Source organism: Acinonyx jubatus, chromosome A2 (genome assembly GCF_027475565.1).
Source record: "Acinonyx jubatus isolate Ajub_Pintada_27869175 chromosome A2, VMU_Ajub_asm_v1.0, whole genome shotgun sequence".
Taxonomy (NCBI): Eukaryota; Metazoa; Chordata; class Mammalia; order Carnivora; family Felidae; genus Acinonyx; species Acinonyx jubatus.
In genome coordinates this window covers 106,073,488-106,096,257 of record NC_069383.1, presented here as the reverse complement: position 1 = coordinate 106,096,257, position 22,770 = coordinate 106,073,488, and the positions used below count along the sequence as shown (strand labels likewise).

The following is a 22,770-nucleotide window of genomic DNA, read 5'->3' as shown; positions in this document are numbered from 1 at the left end:
AAATGCACCTGTCTGCCCATGGCAGGGCGGTTGCTGTGGGCAGAGGAGGGTGCCCTCCAGGGAGGACAGAGGAAGCAGCCCAGCGTGTGGAGAACCCAGTGGAGAACCCACGCGGGCAGGAAGCCCAGGCCTTTTCCTTCTCAGTCCACAAGCCTGTGAGCTGGAGGAGCTTCTGCAATAGCTCCTTGTCCCTAGACTCCCTGGGGCCCGCTGGGTGCTCAGGGCAGGGGGCGCCATGAGGTCACAGTGACTGGGAAGGTCAGGCAGGCGATCCAAGGAAGGCAGGAAGCACAGTGGGACCCCAGAGGGCCCTGCCCAGAGCTCAGGAGACCCTCTGGGGCTGGACCGCAGTGCGGGAGGGAGAAAGGCTGGGAGCTGCTGGAGGAGTTAGTGCCAGACGCCCAGACAGGCCCGGACAGTTAGCCTCCGGCAACCTGGCGGTGGCAGCCGAGGCCGTGCATGGTGGGCGCAGGGGCCGCTGAGCAGCAGGGACAGCAGGCCTGGGAACACTACTTACACAGAGTGGGCAGGGGGCCTTCAGCTTCCAGGGCCCCCGAGCCCCTCCTCGTGGAGCTCAGGATGTCAGGGACCCTGAGGGCTGGCATGGACAGGAGGCAAAGCGTGAGGTGGGGCAGAGAAAGCAAGGCCCTGCTCTCTCCCGCCCTGGGACCGGTCTCAGCAGCAAGAAGCTGCTGGGCAGAGACCAGAGTGGGGCCTTAGCCCACATGGAGGGCCGGCTGAAGGGGCAGAGGCAGCCAGAGGGGACCCAGGAGGAGCACTGCTCCAGAGAGACAGGGCCTGCAGCAGGGGCCTCCTGATGCAGAGAGAGCAGGGAGCTAACAGGAGGTGGAGATGAGTTGGGGGTGTGTGGTTTCTGAGCTCCCCGAGCCCCTCCTCATGGAGCTGCTCCTCACTGTCAGGAACCCTGGGGACTGGGGCAGACCTGTCAGGAACCCTGGGGGCTGGGGCAGACCGGTGAGATGAAACTGGAGACAGGTGGGGACACACAGGAAAGAGAGGACAGGGAATGGGACGAGGACCCCGGTGGGGTCAGGCTGAAAAGGCCCAGACACAGCTCACAGCGGCCCCAACACCAGGTGGTGGGGTCCAGAGGCAGTGGGGAGGTGGGAGGCGGGGCTCCAGGAGTGCTGGGAGGTGTCCAGACCGATGACCTTCAGTGTGCGGGAGTCTGCCCTGTTTCCTGGGGCTGTGGGGGTCTGGGCTGGGAGGAGGCTGGCCAGGCCAGGATCTGCCGGACCCTCCTGCAGGCTTGGGCCATCCAGGCCCCCACATGGCCAGACAGAACGGCAGGCCAGAGTGTCGGGGAGGCCTCCGTGCTGACGGTTTAGGCCTGTGTCTGTCTGTCTGGAGAAAACACACAAACAGCCACTCTCCCTTCATCCAAGGGCCTATGCTCCCCTCTGTTTTCGGGTGTCACTGCATCCCCCAAACTGATAGAATGGCCGGCCATCAGGCCCTGGGGCAGCCCTGAGGGGTGTGTGAGCATGTGGCTGAGAGGATTAGGTGGTCTGGCGTGGCTGGGACGCCACATCCCCTCCCTGGGGATGCTGACAAGGTGGAGAGCAGAAGAGGGGTGCCTGGGCACACAGGGAGGGCGCTCTGCCGCCCTCTGAGGCCCAGGCATGGTCACTGGCCTTGCACAGAGTGGAAGCGCAACCCACCCACACAAGTGGTGGAAACATCCAAAACCCAGAATAAGCCCCCTTGTTGGTTATCTACTTATCAACTACCAGCTAAGCAAGATCACAAATATAAGGGAATTTAACAGAAGTTGAGCAAATTCAGCTCTCAAGGTGTTCCCCACAGGAACCGGTCCTCCGCAGGGTGGGAGGCCCCTTGCTGGTCAGGGCGCCAGGGCCGGAGACTGCCCCGGGGCCGGCCCATCTGCCAGCACGCCCTGGTCAGGCTCCCGCCGACACACCCGCTCTCAGACGCCCCGCCCCCACGGCTCACCCACCAGCCACCTCGCGGGCGCCCCGCCCCCATGGCCCACCCACCAGCCAGCGCCCCGCAGAAGCTCCACCCCCTTGCCGGCGCCCCGCCCCCCTCGGCCCACCCGCCAGCCCACGCCTCGCAGATGCCCCGCCCTTCGCAGACGTCCCGCCCCCCACGGCCCACCCACCAGCACAGCAGAATGCGTGCGACACTCGTACCTTTTGTGTCTTCGTCCTCTATGGTGGTGTGGGTGCTGTCCGACGACTCCTGGGGACACACAGGGACGCAGGAGGTCAGGACGTGGCCTCCACGGGCCCTGGAAGTGCCCTCCCAAGGCTGCGGGGCCCCAACCCAGAATCCCCAGGGGCAGGGCAGGAGCTTCCTGCCGGCCCCCAGGGGTCACCCATCCCCTGGGCTCAGCCACTCACGTCCCCAACAGCCCAGGGACGTGACTGTGCCTTCTCCCGACAGCACACGCCTGGTAGAAAGACCCTGTGCTCAGGGTAGAAAGACTCTCTTTAATAAGCCAGGAAGATGGGCCCTTTAAAACTCCACAATACTGGTGAAGAAGAAAGGTACCCACAGCCTGTGCATTTTGGCAGACAGGGTGGGAAGCTTCCAGAAGGCCCTCAAGAGCCTTGGCCCAGCCCAGGCAGAATGGAGCTGCACCCACACCTCCTTCCCCAGGAGGGGGCCGCCTGCCCCTTAGGCCTCGACTGTCCAGCATCACTCCTCAGGTGGCCTTAGAGGGCAGCTGGGCAGCCCCACACCTGGGGGCTTGCCGCCCTTCAGATAAGAAACCAGGTGCTGTTCACCTGTTGTGCGGTTCCCAAGACGCTGGCTTGCTCCTCAGAAAGAACCATCTTAACGGAGTTCTGGAGGGCCCCCTCTGGCCCCCTGACTGAACACACTGCTCTGGGCCCTGCCCAGAAGTGGGGGGTCTGCAGCCTGGAGGACCAGACGGTTGTCTAGAGCCCCTTTGCAGGGAGAACAGGAGCCTCTCACCCCAGACACAGGGTCCAGGGACACCGGTCCACAGTCACAAGGCAGGAGTGCACCCAGGCCCTTCCCAGCACCTGGAGTCTGGCTTGGTCCCCCTGATCCCCGCCCACAGCCAGCGTGTGGGGGGGCCCTTTGGGGAACCCAGGCCTGGGTATGTGCGTGTGGGGGTGAGGGGTGCTGGTCCTAGAAACAGCTCAGCCGCCCACGTCCCTCCCGCCACCCTAGAGCCAGCCCCTTCTCTGGCCCGGGCAGGCGAGGTGCCTATGCAGCAGAGATGATGTCAGAGCGGGAGCAGAGAGGAGGCAGGCTGCCTCAGCAGGAAGCACAGGGGGCACAGAGGTGAGCAATGGGGGAAGCCAGGGGCGTCTGAGCTACTCCCTCCCCCAACCGCCCCTTCTCCCCTGGGACCTGCATCTGAGACCACCCTGCATTCCTGGCCCCTGGCTGCCCGGCGGACAACATGAGATGTAGACCTTGCTCTGGGCCTTGGGCAGCCCCAGACTTGTGGGGCTCACTGTACACCTGCCCCCCTACTCTCAGCACAAGTGCCCCCCAGGGGTCACCGTCCCAGACATGCCCCCCGCTGGCCTGCCTCCTGCCCGAGCACAGGCTCCTAAGGGGGGACGGGGTGCGGCAGTACCTTGATCCCGTCCACAGGGTTATGAATGACGGTGGTTTGAGGCTCCTACAGAAGAAGGAAGCAGAGGAAGGAAAGAGGGAAGTGAGCAGGGCAGGAGGGGGTAGGGGAGGAGGGCAGCAGAGCCAGGATGGCAGGAGGCGGAGCGGGCTGGGGAGGCCAGGGTGGGCCCAGAGGTGGGCAGAGAGCAAGCGTGTACGCCCACGGAGTGTGGGAGACAGCATGGGGGCCCCGGGCAGGAAAACAGGTCCTCCCCTCCCTTGGCCGCCCCGGCATGGTGGGGGCACGGTTTTGAGGATGTCATGGGGGTGGAGTGGCACATGGGATGGACAAGGTCTGAGACGGGGCTGGCTGTGTGGGACCCTCCCCTCCTGGACTGAGGCTGCCCCCACGTGTGAGATGGCCATCTGGCAAACCCAGCCTTCCTGTGGGCATGTGGGGCTGGCTCCCAGAGGTGGGCCTGTGGCCCATGGAAACACCACACGTGCTCTGAGAAAACTCAACCTGTGCGCCAGCAAGCCCCAACAGGCCACCGTGGGCACACAGCTCCACCACAGCACCCCTGCTCCACCAGCTGGGGCGTCCCCTGGGCAGGATCCCCCAGGCAAGGGCCAGAGCCAGAACCCCCGGGCTTCTCCCTACGGGCAGCCACAGGCCAGCACAGCCACGGACGTGCATCTCCCTGGCCGATGGGGGACTTGTGGGCCACGGCCTCTGATGGGAAGGTACCCCGGCTGGATCTCCACCAGGGAGACTGCCAAGGGCTCCTGTCTCCCTCAGATCACTGGGTGGGCTCCGAGGCCATGACCAGCCTCACCCATTCTTTCCCAAAGCCCCCACGTCCTGGACGGCGCACCCATGCAGCACCTGGGAGGTGTCTTCCCGGCAGGCCACGCCCCTGCACAGTGTCTGCCTGGGCACTCTGGATGGGCCTGCCGAGGGCGGAGGATCAGAAGTGCCTTCCACCCTGGGCCTCGCCTCACTGGCCGCCTGAAGGCCTCTCATTGCTGACTCAGAGTCCACCCGGGCGGGAGGCTGGGCCAGTCCCTGGCACCTGAGGGAGGCTCCCGAGCACAGCCCCAGGACTGCCTGAAAGGGGCTCAGCCGTCATTTCACACCGAAGAGGCAAAGGGGGCTGGAGGACCAGGCGTCCACCAGAGACAGGGCGGGGCTGGACCCCACCTTCACCCCAGGCCTCTGGACAGGTGGCCACCACATGGCCGGGGTGCGAGAGGGCCGGAAGCAGGGGGCTGAGGGGCTCAGTACCAGGGCGGCTGGAGGGAGTGTCCCCTTAGGGCTGGTCACAGCTGCACTGTTTTTGGTGCTGTTCGTCTGGGGCTGTGGAGAGAGGAAGAGGAGGTTAGAGGGACAAGGGGAAACTGCCTGGCCTAGAGGGAGGCCCTGCAGGGCGGTGGGGTAGGGCCAAGCGGCAGGGTCAGGGCTCCCCCCAGGGCCTAGCGCACTCACCTTCACCGCGTCCGCTTTCTTGTTGAGTAAGCTCTTGGCTGCTGCATGAGGACAAAACAGGCAACATGAGCAAAGGGCCTGGGGCCAACACCACCCAGCCCTCAGTGTGAGGTGACCTCAGGGACCGGCCAGGCTCTGGGGGCCCCCAAGAGCAAGTGGGCAGGTGAGTGACCCGAGGTCCTGAGGCAGAGTGGCTTCTGTGGCCAGCAGGGACAAAGCAGGCCTGTGGGCCATCCTGGAGAGGCCCGCCCAACACCCTCATCCCCAGGACAGGTTCCTTCCCCGGGCCATGCACCATGACCCTGCAGGACACAGAGATCCCCCCACCCACCAGGGCCCCGCCCCAGGTAGGAACACAGGACAGGGCACCAGGGTGGGGTGGGGACATCTGTCTGCCCTTCTCTGTGTTCTTGGGCAGGGGTGGTGGGCTGTAACTGGCCACCCAAGCAGGGAGGGGCGCGTCCCAACCCAAGGGGCCTGCCTGCTCTCAGCCTCCTGGCCCATTCTCAGCCAACAGGACTCGGGCCCCTGGCTGTGCCCCCACCCCCCGGCTGAGAGCACCCAAGGGGCTGCCTCATTCTTCCTGAACCAGTCCTGGCCTTGCTCTGGCAACATTGGTGCCAACACGGGCCTCTCCGTCCACGCCTGAGGACCCTGGGCTCTGAGTGGGTTCAGCAGGATGATACCCTTGGGGGAGGGTCCCAGGCTCCCACCACCTGTAGGATGCTGGGCAGGTGGCCTGTGTCACCCCACTTGACTCCACAGAGATTGGGGCAGACTAGCCCTCACCTCACTCTCTCCTGTGCGAGCCCACCCTGCCCACATCTGCGCTCTCCTGAGTGGTTAGTTTTGATGGTAGAACCTCGGAACACAGGAAGTCAACTTACCTCACAGGAAGGGAAAGGTGAGGACAGAGTAGTGAGGAAAAGAAAAAAAACAGGATTCGTATGGTGAGGTCAGGGTCCAGAGTGCGGCCCAGGACTCAGCCTGGTCCTGCCCACCCCACCCACGCTCCCCGGGGGCAGACGCCGGAGGGGTAAGGTCCAGGGTGGTCAAGACCCCCGCCCCCCTCCCCCCCAGCCAGCCCTGAAGCGGAGCCGCCAGCTCAGCGGGACCAGGGTGGTCCCCAGTGGGCCTGGCCCAGGACCCCTCGCTGCCAGGAATGTCCCCGGAGGAACGCCCACTCGGGGCTGTGACATCAGACCCTGTGAACGCTTGGGCCCAGAGAAATGCAGTGGTTCTCAAAGTGGGGTCTCCACGCCAGCAGCATCAGAACCACCCAGGTCCACCCCAGACCTCTGGCGGGGGGGGGGGGGGGGGGGAGGTGGGTGTGGTATCCGTTCAGTTGTCATCTGTCGTGGAGGATCCTAACTCTGCTTCACTTTGAGAACCACCGTCACGTCCCCAGTGCAGCAGCCAAGGGGGATCCCAGGCCTTGGGCCGCTGCCTGCTAACCACCTTCCTCTCTGCAGTCACCCATCGCTGCCCTCTGGGCTCTGGGCAGGGACACAGGTGACTGTGCTGGGCCAGAGGGCGCTGTGGGGCTGTTGGAGAGCCACCCTGGGTGCAGTGTCTGTTCCCGGCCCTCCCCCCACAACCATCCTTTCCTCCCCCAGGATCCAGGGAGCAGCATTGCACCACAGAGCCTGCCTCCTGGCCCAGCTCCGTGTCCGGTGGTCCTCATTCTGTGAGAGGTGTCTTGGGGTCCCAGTAAGCGAAGGGACAACAGGCCACCCCTTTCGTTGCCCCCCAGGCCTGCCTGCTCTGCGTCTCAGCCTCCCGATCCTGGGGAAGCTGGATCAGAACTGTGTCCTGATGCCCTGCCAGCCGAGACCCAAGAACGTCCCAGCACCAAAAATGCCACCTTCTCAGAGCCACTTCCTGCGGCAGGGATTGGGGAGGGGTGGGCCAGCCCTGCACACGGAGCCCTGGCTCCTGACCTAGCGATCAGCATGGCCTCCTTGACCCACACTGACCTCAGCAGTCCGCTCCCTTGACCCCCCACCCCCACCCCGGCGTCCAGTGCGCAGGCAGAGCCCAACTCCTCTGAAGTGGGAGTCATGCGGGGACCCCTCCTCCTGGGCCCACCAGCTGGGGGCGGGTCTCCTCCAGAGGCCAGGAGAGGAAGGCCCCCAGCCCCTCTGAAGGCGCGCGCATCAAGGCAGGTGAGCAGGCAGGCAAGCTGACCCCGCACCCAAAGTTAAGCCGGGCCCTGCGGCACCCTGTGGGCTCGGCATCAGAGCGGTGCAGCCCAGGGCTGGCTCGGCGCCCTGAGGAGATGCGGTCGGCACTGCCCCCCACCACCCCCCCCCCGCCGAAGCCAGGCCCTGGGTGGAGGCAGATGGAGACCCTGGGACAGACCTGGGTCTTACGAGGGTACTCCCCTCAGTCCCTGACTCAGTCAAATCCCAGACTGTGCTACTCGACACGGCAACACCCATCCGGGGACTCGGACGGCTCCACCAGGGCCCGGGCTCCGGAAAGCCCGACAGCAGACACCAATCCTCTCACCCAGTTCCCAAACCCTGCCCCCAGGAGCCACCTCTAACCAGCATCTGCGAGTGTGGGCGCAGCATGGACTGGAGCTGTGCCCTCCCTGGAAGCAGCTCCTGGAAGAGTTCACGGCTCCACCCAGATCGGTTCCAGGTCCTCGTCAACCCCCGTTTACACTGGCACTCAAAAGCACACACTGTTCCATCTGTGCCACGGGGGCCTGAACTGGCGCCCCAGAGCCCTGATAGATACACAGAGACCTTCTGGCCCATCCACCGGGGGTCCTCAGGCCAGGCCACGGTTGCCCCCTCCTGCTCCCTTCTTGAGGAAGGCCAAGACACTCCCATGAGCCTCAGCATCTGTCTCTACAAAGACCCCCAGGGCTCCTCTGGCCCAGGTGCCATGTCCCCCAGGGGGCCGCCCCCATGGAGGGGCAACAGCCTTGAAGCTGAGACCCCCCCAGCCCAGTGCCACTGGCTGAGCTGGGCTGACCTAGCAGGGGGGCCCTCAGCCCATAGGGCGGGCCCAGCCTCTGCCCCGTCTGCACACCAGTCACCCGGGACAGCCATGCTGGGCTCCGTCCTCATGCATTGACCGCACCCGGGACACAGCGGCCCTCGGCGCCCAGGGCACTGCACATGCACACGGCCTCATGCGGTGCACATCCACTGCTGGCAGGCGGGCTGCAGGCAACGGCCCTCGGCAGAGAGCAGCCAGAGGTCTCACTCGCTGTGGCTGGACAGCAGCTCTTCCCCAGGAGAGCCTAGGTTCCCTGCTCCCCACTCTCCTCCCCTCACCCGCTCTAGAAAGGCTCTGGACATTAAGCCAAAGACATCCTTCTGGGTAGGGCCTCGCCTGCTGGACAGGTCTGCTGCGCTCACAGGAGGGGCACAGACCCTCCTTCCCCGGGGCGGCCTTCCCCTGAGCATCCCATGGGGTGGTGGCTGGGAAGAGGGGCCCTCCAGCTGGGCAGGCGGGGCTGCACACCCGGCGGGGGGATCTTGAGGCAAGAGCTGGGGTGGACGGGGTGGGGGGTGAGGCCTCCACCCCGCCCCAAGGCAAAGCACAAGGCAATGGCAGGACGCCAGGCCCCGCAGCTCCATCCGGGGAGTCCTAGGATCGGCCGTCAGCTGGTTCCGTGCACCCTAACCCTGCCCACCCCCGGTTCACGCTGCTCCAGCAGCAGGTCCTGGGGTCTGCCAGCCCTTGGGGCTCTGGCTAAGGTCACAGCTGGGTGGTCGGGGCTGGCCGGAGTGGGTGACAGGGCTCGCGTGGGGCAGGGTCTCTGCCTCAGTGCCTTTTTCCCTGGGGCCCCCCATTCAGGGTTCGGACCCAGCAGCAACCCTGAGGTTTCTTATGGGCAGTCAAGGTCACTGGGAACGGGGGTCTTGACAGACAAGTGGGGAGAGAGATCAGAGAGCAAAGGGCTCTGACCAGAGGGGTCTCCTGACCCCCAGACTCAGGGGCCAGGACCAAGATTCAATGAAATGAGTGTGGGCCGAGGCATGGCTTAGGGGTCACCTAGCCCGGCCCCTCCTTTAGCAGGTGGGGTCCGAGACCCTCCTTGTGGGACCTGTGCACAGCGGGAGCAGGGGCTCCCGGGGCCTCTGGGGTGGCCCTGGAGGCCCAGCCGGCAGCTGCGTGCAGCGAGGGGGCTGCGTGCCGACAGGCGGGACCCTGGTCAAGAACATCTACCTTGTTCCACCAGCCCCATGGTGGTGCCGGAGGCCGCGGTGGACATTGTGGCTGGAGCGGTGGTCTGTCTGCCCACTGTTAGCACCGGGTTAGAGACGAGGGAGGGGCGGACACAGACGGGGCGGGCAGGGGAAGGGAGGGGGAGAGACAAAGGAAGCAGAAGAAGATTAGAGTCCACGGTTGGGTGGCGAATGGCTCCAGAGTCCCGTTCACAGGAGAGTGGGAACAGGACCCAGACCAAGTGACAGTTGGAAAGCGTCTGCCTCCTTTCTCCTTAGAAAACCCCCGCGGGGGCTTCTCGCACCCACTGGGCGGGTGTGCGCACAGGACAGGTCCTATTAGTGTTGGTGTGACAGCATGCCCCCCCTTCCCTGCAGCAAAAGTAACAGGATGGGGTGCTGAATACAAACGGACAAGAACGGACCCCAGACGCTCCCGCACCCGACGACGCGGGCGACAGACAACCACAGGACAGCCAGAGGGTGACCTGCCCCTCAGGGAGACGCTGTGCCCAGCGGGCCTGCCGGGGCCCCTGGCCTTGGGGTCGCTGACAGACCCCCTAGAGCAGCCGCACGCTCCCAGCCCCACCCACCCTCAGTGCCCCAGGTGGGCGGCCGCCAGCATGTCCAAAGCTCAGCCGGGAGGTCCCAGGCTCTCCTCTCCCCTCCCACACACAGAACGGGTGCTCAGAGGGTCAGGACAACAACGAGGCCACAGAGGTGCCGACCAACACCCGGACAGACACACAGAGCTGTGGCCCAGGTGGCAGGCAGCTCAGACACTGGGGCATCAGGCGAGGACACAGAGACCCAACACGCAGGGACGGGGCCGAGTGGGGGTGGAGGGCGGACCCCGGGGTGTCGCCCATGGAGCCCAGGCTTCGCTGCCCTCAGAGGACAGAAGGCCAGGCTGCTGAGCAGTGGAGGAGAAGGGCCATCGGGGTGAGAGGGGTGGGCCGTGGACCACAGGTTGGTGGTGAGCCTTCTCTTCGGGGCGAAGACTGTTCTCACCTGAGAAATTTCTCGTGGCCAGCATAGTGGTGAGGATGGCACCCTGGGGAGAGACATATAGCTGAGACCAGGAATCCCAGCCCCGACCTCAGGCTCTGGGTGCCCAGGCAGAATCAGGGTCACAGCCTTGTAGACACAAGACTACAAAAGTGCCAGCTGCATGGCCAGGCCTCCTTCTTGCAGAGCTGAGACAGCGGCTGCCCACTGACCACAGCCCTCCTGCCTGCAGTAGTGCTCCGGGGAGACCCACGAGGGGCTGGCCTTCCACAGGTCAGCCCCCTGCCACCTCCCCCCGACCCCCAGGCACCAGCTAGGGTGCTCTCCTCACCAAGCCCACTAGGGTCTGTGGCTGGCTGCTGGCTCACACGAAAGCAAGCAGCAGCAACCAGGTGCACAGCATGCCCTAGGGGGCACCTGGCCCACGGGCAGGCTCTGTGCACCTCCAGTGTCACTGTCATGTGGGGGCTGAGTCCACCTGGCACGTCTGGTCTAGGGTGGTGCTAAGGTCACTGGGACCCCTGTGCCTCCCCTTACCAAGCCAGCCAGGACCCCTCTGGCCTCTCTGAGCCTGGGGCTGTCGAGGGCAACACCCCCGGGGGGGGGTGGGGTCAGCAGGCAGGGGCCGGGGGGACTGGGCCAGGTCTCACCTTGAGCTTTCTTCGGGCATTGAACTTCTTCAGGCACTCCACAGTCTCCTGCCTGTGCATCATAGAGGCCACAGTGGAGCGTTGCTGTGGAAAGAGGGATGTTAGCTTTGCACCTGAGGCGACTCGAGATGGGAATCAGGGAGAGGGACAACAAGGCCGTGGCACCTACAGGGGCCAGCAGGAGGCCATCCATCCCAGCTGCTGCCTGGCCCCAGTGCATCACCCCTTACAGCCTGCCTGCCCCCACCTCATCCTCACCCTGCTGGCACCCCAGACGGCTGTGTCCCCGACCCACGGCCCCCTGGCTTGTCCCTTGTCAGCCTCCACGCCCTGTTCCCTTACATGAGGGACGGGGCCTCTCTACCCCCAGAGCCCCGTCCTCCCAGAGACTGAGGCCTGTGCCGTGCCCAGCAGACCAGGGGGCCCGTCAGAGGTAAGGAGCGGGGTCAACGCGTTGGGGACACTTACGCAGACCCACGGGTGCTTCAGCGCCTCGTGTGCGGTAATGCGCTTGGCGGGGTTGATGGTCAGCATCTGGTTGATGAGGTTTTTGGCTTCAGGAGTGACCGTGTCCCACTCGGGGGATGGAAACTAGAAAGAAAGCAACACGTGGGAGAGCCTGAAGCCCCCACCCCAGGCAAAAGCCCGAATTCTCCCAGGAATCTCATCCAGGTCATGATTGTGGGGAGCAGGTGGTCCTGCCCATTCCCTGTCCCCCGCCCCGACAGGGCGGGGTCCTAGCACTCACATCGTAGGCCCCCGCCTTGATCTGCTGGTACAGCTTGTGCTGGTCCTCGTCCCAGAAGGGCGGGTAGCCCACAAGCAGGATGTACAGGATCACCCCTGCGCAAAGCAGAGCGCCGGCCTCAGATTGCCGCCTGGCCCGCAGCCCCTAACCCTGGAGCCCTCGCCCTCTCCCAACCACCGCCCAACCACCGCCCAGCCCCACCCAGCCCCCGCCCCCACGCAGCCCCGCCCTCAGCCCCTTACCCTGCAGGCCCCAGCACCGCCCCCACCAGCACGCAGCCCCGCCCCCAGCCCCTACACCTAACACCGGACCACGCAGCCCCGCCCCCAGCCCCTATCCCCGCAGTCCCTTCCCCGCCCCCATGTAGCCCCGCCCCCAGATCCTACCTCCAGCCCCCCAGCACCCAGCCCCTACCCCTACAGGCCCCCGCCCTAGCCCCCAGCCCCCACGACCACGCAGCCCCGCCCCCAGCCCCCAACCACCACACACCCCGCCCCCAACACCACGAAGCCCCGCCCCCAGCCCCATCACCAACCCCGCCCACCACCACGAAGCCCCGCCCCCAGCGTCTACTCCCAGGCCCAAACCACCAAGTCCTTGCCCCCACCCCCTATCCCTGCAGTCCCCAGCCCCTGCCTTCGCCCACAAGCCCCTACCCCCCAGCGACCACCACCACGCAGTCCCACCCCAGCCCCTACCCCCACCCCAAAGCCCCCGCCCCACCCTCGAAGTCCCTGACCCCAGCCCCTACCCTCAGTCTCCACCCCCGCAGACCTCCAACCTCAGGCCCCCACTCACTAGGTCCCCCACCCCTGCAGCTTCCCGGAACCCCTCAGCCCCCACTGGTGCCTCACCCCCAGCCCCCCACTAGGCAGCCCCAACCCCACCCCACACTCCCCAGACCCCACAACCCCTACCTGAGCCCCGCACCCAGCAGAGCCCATCCCTGTGCCCTTGGAACACAAGTGCAGTGACACGCCAGTCAGGGCACACTGCTCTCCCCACCAGGGGACACGGGGTCAGAGGCCCAGCTCCTGCACTTAACAGCTGCGGTGTCCTTGGCCTTGGCTGCGATGGGGACCCTGCCCAGAGCCAGTGAGCCACATGAGGGCACTGGGATCCTCAAGTGCCCCCCCCACCCCTGAAGTGTCACCTCAGGTGCTCAGCTCTGCAGGGGATCCTCAGGCAGCCCTGCCAGAGTGGCCTGCACAGCCCCCTACCCCTCCAGCACCCTGCCATCCTTGCACTCAGGCCTCTCACTGGGGAGGTGGGCTTCTGTGAGTGGGGAGGGGCCCCCTGGCTGGGGGCAGCCCAGGGGCGGGTCTGGCACAGCCCAAGTGGCATAGGCCCATGACTTCCTCCCCGAGGCCCCACCCACCCACACGGAGGCCTCACCGCACGCCCAGATGTCCACTGGCTTGCCATATGCTTCCTTGCGCAGGACCTCTGGGGACAGGTAGCCTGGCGTGCCAGCGAACCCTGCAGACAAGGAGGAGAAGTGTGAGGGCTGAGGTGGCAGCTGACCCCCACCCCACCTCCACCCCCACCCCAGCCCACCAGGACACTCACCAAACCACGCCTGCTGGTCCCCCTGCACCTCGATGGCCAGGCCGAAGTCCGCCAGCTTCACTGCAGCCCCTTTGCACTTGCTGGCCAGGAGCAGGTTCTCAGGCTGCAGGGAAGGCGACGAGCCAGTGGGCGTGTGGTTACACCCAGGGCATCATGGAGGGATCGGTTTGCAGGCTGCCCTGTGGGGGCCACCCCGGGTATGGCTGACACCCTGTGACCTTCCCGGGGACAGAGGGGAGTGGGCTCACACCCAGGGAGGCGACTGTACTAAAGGCACCCTACAAGTCCTAGCAGGCAGCATCCCCACCCCATGCCCCCATCTGGGCGCTGAGACACGGTGGGGGGCTGCCTGAGGATGGTGACCCCAGAGGGCACGGAGGAGGACCACGGGCCCCATAGCCCGGGCACCTCGGAACATCAGCCCACCAAGTCCCTCTGGCTTGGCTGTCCCACTCCCCACCTGCCTGGCCTCAAGGAGCAGCAGCCTTGCTCAAGCTGAAATGACATTCGTCCCCATCCCACAAGAGCACCAAGGGGGCTGCCGTCCTTGACTGGGGACACGTGGCCCGAGGGCCCAACAGGGTCCCTGTACACTGAGTCCTGTACACAGGGCCCCTCCCGTCCTGGCCCGGCCACCTCCCGCGGTGGTAGCCTCTGGACTTCCCCATCGGTGACCAGGCCAGGGGCACCTGGGGCCCTCAGCCCCCTCACCAGGCCACCCTCCCAAAAGGCAGGCCCACTGAGACCACACTGCCATTTCAGGGTAAACACCACCCACACAACTGTGTAAACTCTGCTTGTAACCCTGACGTGTTAGATCGTGATAAGAGGCCCTTGGAACCCCTGAAGGATGCTGCCCTGTGGCAGGAACCAGGGACCCTCTGGGCTCCATCCCTACAGAAGACACATGACGGGGACATGTGGCCCTGCCCACCCGCACAGCCTGGAGGCCCCTGAACACCTTCATTTTGCCCACATGAGCCGGGTAGGAGACCCCCCCCACCTCCTCCTGCATCCACATGAAGCAGTCTGAAAGAGCAAGGGCACAGCTGTAGCCGGCCAGGGGGGTTGACCTGAATTCCACAGATCAGAGAGAACAAAACCGCACTCCTGAGAAGCAAGACTTAAGTGAGCTTGGTCTCAGGGAAGGGCTGGGGATCCTGGGAAAGGAGGGGATGCAGCAGAGCCCCGCCCCCTGCAGCCCCTGTGCGCTCTCCTCCCTCCCTTCTCCCCGCCTGGCTGAGAGCAAACCCACCATTGGCAGGGCCTCTGGGGCTCTGTCCCAGTCAGGAGACCAGGAGGCAGGGCCCTCTCCAGAGGAGGGCACTAAGCCCTTCACACATGGCGGGAGGCTGAAGGGTGCTGTTTGCCCCCCGGGGTCACAGCTGGGCTGTGGGGAGCATTACCGTGGCCCCAAAGATAGCTATGAATCATGAACAAGGTGGGGATGCATGCCTCCAAGGGATGCTGCTTCCCACAAAATACGGTGACAGAGGGGAGACTCATGACAAGGCAGGCCGGCAGCGGAGGCACAGAGGGCCACAGGACCATGTGGGACATGCAGAGAGGGGGTCCTGAGCCTGCTCCTGGCGGGACCTCGTCCCCAGAGCAGCGCCGCAAAGATCAGCTCACACACACACACACACACACACACACACACACACACACACACACCCTGGTAGCCCAAGGAAGGTGTGACCCCGTTCAGTGTGGGCACACATCCCATGGGAAGGCTGGTCTCAAAGGCCACCTGGGGACTCTCTGCAGGAATGACAGGCCCACGCCCACCCCCACCCCAGAGAAAAAGCCAACAGGAACACAGTTTGGACAGACTAGGAGGCAGGGGAGGGGGAGGGGGAGGAAGAGGGCTGCTGTTCCTCCTGAAGCCATGCTGTGCCCTGCAGGTGACAAACCAGTTTGTCTAGAGCTGAGCCTGGGGCAGCAGAGACTTGCAGCCTGGGCTGGACATTGGCAGAGAGCAGGGAGGCCGGCCCCTCACCCCCTGCTCCCTTGGCATCAGCCCTACCTGCGTGCCCCACGCCAGGTCTGAGCCTCACCTGGAGCCCAGAAAGAAACACCCCAAGTAGACATAGGCTGATTTTTGACACCTGCCCTCTCTCAATCCTGGAGCCTGGAGGGGTCTGGAGGGACGTGTGCAGACACACGCATGCATGCACACATACACACACCTTTGTGCTCACACATGCATGCACACACACACACCTTCATGCACACACACCTCACACACATGCATACGCACACACGCCTTCACGCACGCACACACACACCTTCATGCACACACATGCATGACACACACACTTCACACATACCTTCATGCACACACACGTATGCACGCACACACACGTCTGCATGCACCCACATGCATGACACACCTTCAGGCACACACCTCACACTCGTGCACACACACACCTTCATGCACACACACCATCACACGGACACACATGCACACACATGTGTGCAAACACACGTACATGTGAGCACACGTTTCTCCTGCCTTTGTGCACACATACTCACATACCCACACAAGTACACACATGCACACCTGCACACGTTCTCACACACATCTGCTTATGCACACACATACGTGCACATGTCCCCACACACACAGCATTTCCTGGCATGCTCACTGCTCCTCCGGGGTCTCCTTTTGCAAGACATGCAGGTACAGACAACAGACACCTGGCACAGAGCAGGGTGGGGGACTCACCTTGAGGTCCCTGTGGACGACCCCCATTTGGTGGCAATGGAGAACCGCCTCCAGGATCTGCTGGATGCAGTGACTGTGGCAAACAGCAGGGTAATTAGTGAGAGTGGCCTGAGGGGTGGGCAGGTGTGCATGGCACTGGGGTGGGGTCCCCTGCCTGGCCGGCTCACAGGGAAGCAGGGAATCGAGATGTTGCCTGCCATATAAGAGAGAAGACTCCAGCCAGAAGGGGGCCTCTGGGGCTCCTGCCTCACCCCCACAGGTCAGCACAAGGCATGGCCAGGCCCCCTTCACCCCTCGCCCTGCCTTCTCCTCTGACCAGGCTCACGGAAGGGACACTCAGAGGAAACATCCCTGTTCTGGGGGCACCTCCCCAGGCGCATGCCAACCGAGCCTGACCCTGAGCCAGTGGCCCCTGAGAGGGAGGCCAGGGCTGAGCCCACACCCTGTCGGGCAGGCTTGCAGGGGGAGAGGAGGAGAGGGCCTCGCTCTGTCCCGGGCGGTGCCAACACTGCGGCCAGTCGTTCAGGTGTTGGAGCAGGTGCTGTTCCAACAGCCCTGAACATCCACACGGCTGCTGGTGGCTCAACTCCGTAGCAGCCTGGGGGGGACGGAAGCTCTCCTGGCACAGAGGCAGCCCCAGCTCTGCCCGGAGCCCCGAGCCAGGGAGCAGTCTGGGAGGACTGGCTGGAGGGAGAGGTCAGGGCTGTTCTCAGGCACCTTGGACACCTGTGCGTCAGCAACACCGCTGCACACCAGCCCCAGGGGACCCCGCCCCCCCTGCCTCTGTGCACACAGCACCTTGAGACCTGGGCCTGCCTGCTGCCCCCAGATAGCCCCGGGTGTCCGGACAGTTTCCAGCTGCCCCCAGAGCCAGGCACAGGCCACCGGGAGCCTACCGCCCAGGGTCTCAGTCACAGCCCCTCTGGGTGGGGGTGAGTGAGGGATGCAGATTGCCTCAGAACGCCTCCTGCCACGGCTGGACCCTGACTGAGGGTCAGCTGGAAGGGTCAGCTCTGTTTTCCTGACAGCAAACTCAGAGACGGGGCAAGGGACCAGATCTGCTCCTCAAATAGCTCTGGCCACCTCTGGAAACCATCCGCCAGCTGCATAAAAAAGGAAACTTGGGTGTCCTCCTTGCAGAAGCCAGGCCCTTGGACCCCCGATGGTGACAGGTTCCTGAGCTTTGTGGGGGTCAGAAGAAGCCGGGGCCAAAGCTGTGGGCCACAGCCCCCCTCCCATGTCCTGACTCTCCTGCCTTTGTGTCCTGGGGCCTCTTGTCCCTATGTCCTGATACTCCTGTCCCCGTGGCCTGGCCTAACTCACTCCCAGAAACTGCCTCCTTGTTCTTGTGACTCACAAAGCCCTCATCTGCCTGGAGCAGTCCCCTGTGACCCTCATCCCTGTCCTGGTGGCACCAGGCCCACATCCAGCCACCACCAGACCGTTACTGCAGCCATGGGCTCAGCCCCCATGGGCTGACCTCCCACTGCAAGCTCATCCGGGAGACCTAATCTTCTGACCAGAGCTTGGCCATGAGGTCTGGGAAGCTCTCCTGGGCCCCTCTTCTGAGGTTAAGGCACACCACCACCACTTGCCACTGAGGCCACCTAGCCAGGGCCCAGGCAGGGGAGGACTCTGCCAGCCTCCAGAGACCCGCCACCCAGAACGTGTGTGCACGGCGCTCGGCCGCAGGCCCCCAGACTCCCGCACGCTGCAGCACCCACTTGGGGCGAGGGAGGCCCCTGCTAGACTAGCCCCATCCTGTGCTGCTGCAGCTCGGCCTTGGCTGTGCATCTGTATGCCCAGCTGTGTGCCCTGCCCTCCCCCAGTGCCCCAGCTGAACTTACAGCCCACAGCAGGTGTTTCCTGGGCCCCTGGCTGCTCCTGCAAGCCCTGGGTGACCTGGCTTCAAGCTCAGACCTCTGGGATCACTGCTTGTCTCGCTTGGGGTCTGGCCCATCTTCCACTTTCACCCTCGAGACCCTTCCTGGATCTGACCCTGGACAACACCCTGTGGACTCCCCCGTGTGGTCACCCCCCTGCAGCCACACGGCGGCTGCGTCCTCTGTGTGAGTGTCTCTGCACTAAACTGTGGCCTCTGTGACAGTAGAGGCGTGGCCCTTTCCTCTGCACTGTGTCCCTCGCCCCATCCAGCAGAAGACATTCCGAAAACATCTGTTGGAACCACGGGTCCATCTGCCATAGGACAGATGGATGATGTTGGCTCGGAAGGGGTAGGCTCACCCCCTGCCCTCCTCCTCATCCCCTCTTGGGGATGCAGGGCCCAAACCGTCGCCAGAGATGTGAGACCACAGTGCCTGAGCTGGCACAGTGTTTGTGTCACCCCAGGACCATCACGGGTCTGACTTGGCCATGTGGCTGAAATCAAGGCCTACACCTCAGGACAGACCCTGCTCCAGGGGCTTCACGGCCACCCTGATGGAGAAATGGAAGCGCAGGGGTCCCGGGTGCTCAGGAACCAGCTGGCTAAGCACACCGCGTCCCCGAAAGAAAGCTGTGTGGGGCCTCCCCGCCCGTGCGGCCGTGCCAGCCAGTGTCCAGGACCAACGTGGGAGCTGCCTCCACGGCCTACAGACGCCCGTTCTGGGCAACCCTGCCCTCTCAGGGTTTCCGGGGACCGCACACTGGCCACCTCACCACTCTCAGCTGAGACCATGGCCGTGGCGGACATGAGGTCACCTGGCCAGTCACGAGGTCCTGTCTGCCTCCTGCCTCGGCTCACATTGTACCATCTTCCTCAGAGGGCTTTTCTGTGGTCAGAGCTGTTCTCAAGTGCATTCCAGATGCTGGCGGAGTCCTGGCCGCTATATTCTCAGGGTCCGGGCTCTGAGGTCACCCCAGCTGTGTCCTTGCCACGCCCCTCCCCCTTGGGAGCCAGAGTCCCAGGGGCTCTCATACATCTCCCAAGAGCCACACAGCTTTTTAGGCTTTTAAAAGCAGGGTTCTAAATGTTCTGAACTTTGCTCTCCCTGCTCTGAAGAGACCCTTCAGTCCCCCACAAACCACCAAGTCAAGATCTGACTTCCTCCCCGAGACCAGTCTCTGGCCTTCTGGATTAGCAACTCCTCCCGGGCTCCCACCTCCTGCAGAGACTGGACACATTACAAGCCCCCGGGGACGCTGGGCTGTGAGCAGCTCGGCCCTGGAGGCCCCCGGAAGGGCTGCCAGTTAACTTGCTCGGGGCCGGAGCTCCGTGCCCATCCCATGCGGCTGGCGTCTTGGGTCCCCGGCCCCTTTCGGTGGCGGGTCCCCCGAGAAAGGCAGTTGACACCGCCGCCCTCCCAGGACGGGAGCTTGCCTCAATCACGTCTGCCACAGTTCCTGACGATGCCCACGGGTGGCCACCACGTGGACGTCCACGCCAGACTCTGCCAGGCCCTCCTGCCCGAAAACAAAGCAGCAGCACAAAGGTCAGGCGCGGGACACCCCAGGTCAGTGCAGGGCCGGTGCTCCCAGGAGAAGAGGCAGCTGGAGGCGTGTGGATTTTATCAGTGGGCCCAGCCGGAGGCACTCCCCAAGTGTCCCCTGCCCCCCTCGTCCCCTCCTCATAGTTGGGCTATGAGCAAGGCAGGCTTTGTGAGAGACACCTGGGCACCTGTGGGTGGGGTCTCTTCTGGGCCGGTTCTAAGGGGCCCCTGACACAGCGGAGCCCTCCACAACAGCATCCCCAAGAACACCTGCCCTCCGATGGGGCAGGAGAGGTCCACAGGAGTTGAGGGGTGCGGCTGATGGCTGGAGGAGGTGTTGGAGACGAGGCCAAGAGGCAGGCAGCAGGGGCAGGTAGGTAAGGGAGGAGGTCTGAGGCCACAGGTGTTGGGGGGCCTGGGGTATGGGGTATGGGGAGTGCGACCTGGGGTATGGAGTGTGGGGCCTGAGGTGTGGGGTATATACTGGGATGTGGGGTGTGGGGCCTGGGGTGGGGGTCCTGGGGTGTATGCATAAAGTGTGGGGTGTGGGATGTGTGCACAGGGCATGTGCATGTGCATGGGGTGGAGACATGGGTGGGCACAGGGCACGGGAGGAGGGCACAGTGGGCAGGCTAGAGGGATCCAGGGGCCCCCAGCCAAGATATGGCTGCAGGCCATATCACCCCTCGGCCACGACTGTCCACTGCGGAATGCAGGGACGGGGCCAGGCCCCAGGCAGTAGTGGGTGCTGAGGCCAGTGAAGGCATACGACCTCCCTGGGAAAGCCAGGCGGCACTGGAGGCAGAACTGGAAGGCAGTCCTCCTTGACCTTGCACTGCCCCGGGGGGTGGGGGGGTGAGACCTGGTCTGGGGACAGCCTGCTGGGACCCTTCTGTCCTGGCCCCAGAGCCCCTCCCGCCCTGGCAGATGCCAGGACAATTGGGCCAGCAGGCAGGCACCCACACTTGGGAATTTCCCGCCCGAGCTGCTCTGAGGACAGGAGCACGGCTCCACTTCCTGCTTTTCTCAAAAGAGGGAAACGAGGGCTGCGTCTTCCTGCTCCTGAAGGGGATGGGCAACTCCCAGGCCCCTGGGCTCCTCAAGGAGCCTCCAGAAAGTGGCCTGTGCCCCGCCCTCTGCCCCTGGGCAGTCTGGCCAGAGGGGAAGCCCAGCCCAACCCTGGCTGTGACTGTGCCAGACCACCTGCCTGCAGCCCCTGGGGTTTTGGGGGGACCCGCTCGCACCTTCTCACCAAGCCCAGGCCGTCACCAACGGGCAAGGTCGCCCATGGGTGCACAAGCAAATCACAAAAAGCTACTTTTAAAAATAACATTCATTTTCTTGAATAGAAAAGTAATACATGTTCATTAAGGAAATTTTTAGGAACAGACAACACAAAAAATTAAAAATAAAAATCATCCATAGTTAAGTCCACGGCCTGGAGATGGGCACCGTCCCCCTTTATCTCTGTCAAGTGAGTGTCTCCTGACCCTGGCAAGCAGGGTGGGCGAGTGGCAGGGGAGTGGCCTCAGCACTCTTCAAGCTGGGATGCACAGTCAGGGTTCAGGGGGCATGCGGCCACCAGCATGGGCCACAGCAGGTCACGGGGGGTGGGGGTGGGGTGGGGGGGTGGCGCAGCCTTGCAGGGAGGAGGGCCCTGCGGTCCCCAGCCGCATGCCCAGATCACGGGGCCCCTCACCTGCTGTGCAGGCTGACCCCAGCAGGAAGGGCTGCCAGGGGCTACACGGAGGCTTCACGGGGAAGGAGCCAAAAAGTCCTTCCGTCCCTCCACACGGGGCCCTGGCTTGCTGCCTACCGCCCCTCGAAGGAGAGCCTGCAGATGTGTCCCGGAGGCTCGATCCTCCCCTGCTTCCCTTCCTGTCTGCGCCCCGGGGAGGACGGCACAGAAAGGGCTTCCTGCCTTGTCTTTGGAGAAGCGTTTGGAAACTGCCCAGCTCCTGGAGGAAGGCCTGCTGGGTGCCAGCCGTGGGCCACGGGCAGGGAGGGCATCCCGGGGAGGCCAGGAGGGGCCACCGTCACACGCTGCCGTCCGCTCTCTCCCTTCCAGCCACCCAGGGAAAGCACCCACTCTGTGGGCCCGCTCCTACCCCAGGAGATCTGGACTCCAGCCACGCCTCCGCTCTGCGGGAGGACACGCCGACTGCCCCCTGCTCTTGGAACCTGCTCAGCCCGCCTGGTGAGGCAGGGCTGGCAAGAGAAGAGGGTAGGGGGAGTGAGGGCTGCACACTCACCTGGCATCCGCCTCGCTGTAGTACTCTCTGGCCACGATGTCCTCGAAGAGCTCCCCACCTGTCACCCTGTAGGCAGAGCACACACAGGTCAGTCTGGAGACCCACTCACCCTCATCACTTCCATCGCTGTCACAGCCGCTGATGTCAACTCCTCTAGCTTGTCCTCCTCCTCCCCCTCCGCCTCCACCTTGTCCTCTTCCTCCTCCTTCCCCCTCCTCCTCCTTCACCTCATCCTCCTTCTCTTCCTCCCCCCTCCTCCTCCCCCTGCCCACTCATCCTCTTCCTCCTCCTCCCCCTCCTCCTCCTCTTCCATCTCCTCACTATCCCCCTCTTCCCCCTCCCCCCCTCCCCTCCATCCTCCTCCTCCTCCTGCCCGTCCCCCACCTCCTCCTTCTCGTCCTTCTCTTCCTCCTCCCTCCTAGGAGGATTCCACTGTCACCACTTCCACCTTCACCCTATTGTCACCTAGGACTGACAGCTTACCGAGTCCTTATACGTGGCAGGATTTGACATTCGCAGCCCTGCTCCAGGACACAGCACAATCATGCTCAGAAAACCGAGTCTCAGATATCTAAGTGGTGCTCGCATAGCGGGCAGCACAGGAGTTTGAGCCAGGCCTCTGCAATATTCCCTGGGCTTTGTGACTCTAATTCCAGGCCTGAAGAGATCTGGCTCGTTCCTCACGTCCCCCAGAACCAGAGATGTGTCTCTTCACAGAGCAAGGGACCAGAAGAGACTGTGTGTGGACCTGGCCTCCCTGGTGGGTGAGACCACAAGGTGTTCAAAGTCTGTCTAGGAAGAGAGTGGGATTTCTGCCCACACAGCCACTGTCTGCGTGTCCCTGCTCAGCGACTGTCCCTCAGGCCCTACCATCGGGATGAATACCCAGACAGCAGCCACTGCCTGCAGGGCCTCTGGGAACCCAGAAAGATGCCAGACAACCTGGGGTCTCTTGGGCTGGAAAACATGGTGTGGGCAGAAAGGTAACGACAATGGGGTGAGGGACACACACACAGGGAGCAGGGAGGAGCCATCCCTGGGTTCGCCCGAGCCCCTCACCCGGCTCAGCAGGCTCTGAGTCCATCAAAGGACTCTGCCCAGGCTTCCCACCCTCTGCAGCCACACCAGCCCTGGGGGC

General features: G+C 64.2%; 1 protein-coding gene across 10 annotated transcripts in view; it reads right to left on the bottom strand.

Annotated features, from left to right (window-relative positions):
• Nucleotides 1-22,770, bottom strand: part of CAMK2B (calcium/calmodulin dependent protein kinase II beta) — an 80,440-nt gene that overhangs the window by 6,998 nt on the left and 50,672 nt on the right. For 2 of the 10 annotated variants that reach the window (XM_053218782.1, XM_053218785.1), the window contains exons 5-17: nt 21,633-21,698; nt 15,953-16,025; nt 13,225-13,327; nt 13,051-13,134; nt 11,656-11,750; nt 11,376-11,498; nt 10,908-10,991; nt 10,261-10,303; nt 9,251-9,325; nt 5,063-5,100; nt 4,862-4,933; nt 3,599-3,643; nt 2,175-2,223 (exon numbers count right to left, since the gene is read on the bottom strand). In XM_053218782.1, the coding sequence (XP_053074757.1) occupies nt 2,175-2,223; nt 3,599-3,643; nt 4,862-4,933; nt 5,063-5,100; nt 9,251-9,325; nt 10,261-10,303; nt 10,908-10,991; nt 11,376-11,498; nt 11,656-11,750; nt 13,051-13,134; nt 13,225-13,327; nt 15,953-16,025; nt 21,633-21,698 (950 nt within the window). Of the gene's footprint in view, nt 1-517; nt 599-2,174; nt 2,224-3,598; nt 3,644-4,861; nt 4,934-5,062; nt 5,101-9,250; nt 9,326-10,260; nt 10,304-10,907; nt 10,992-11,375; nt 11,499-11,655; nt 11,751-13,050; nt 13,135-13,224; nt 13,328-15,952; nt 16,026-21,632; nt 21,699-22,770 lie in introns of all 10 variants that reach the window. The other 8 variants (XM_053218784.1, XM_053218788.1, XM_053218779.1 and 5 more) reach the window with 7 other exon arrangements.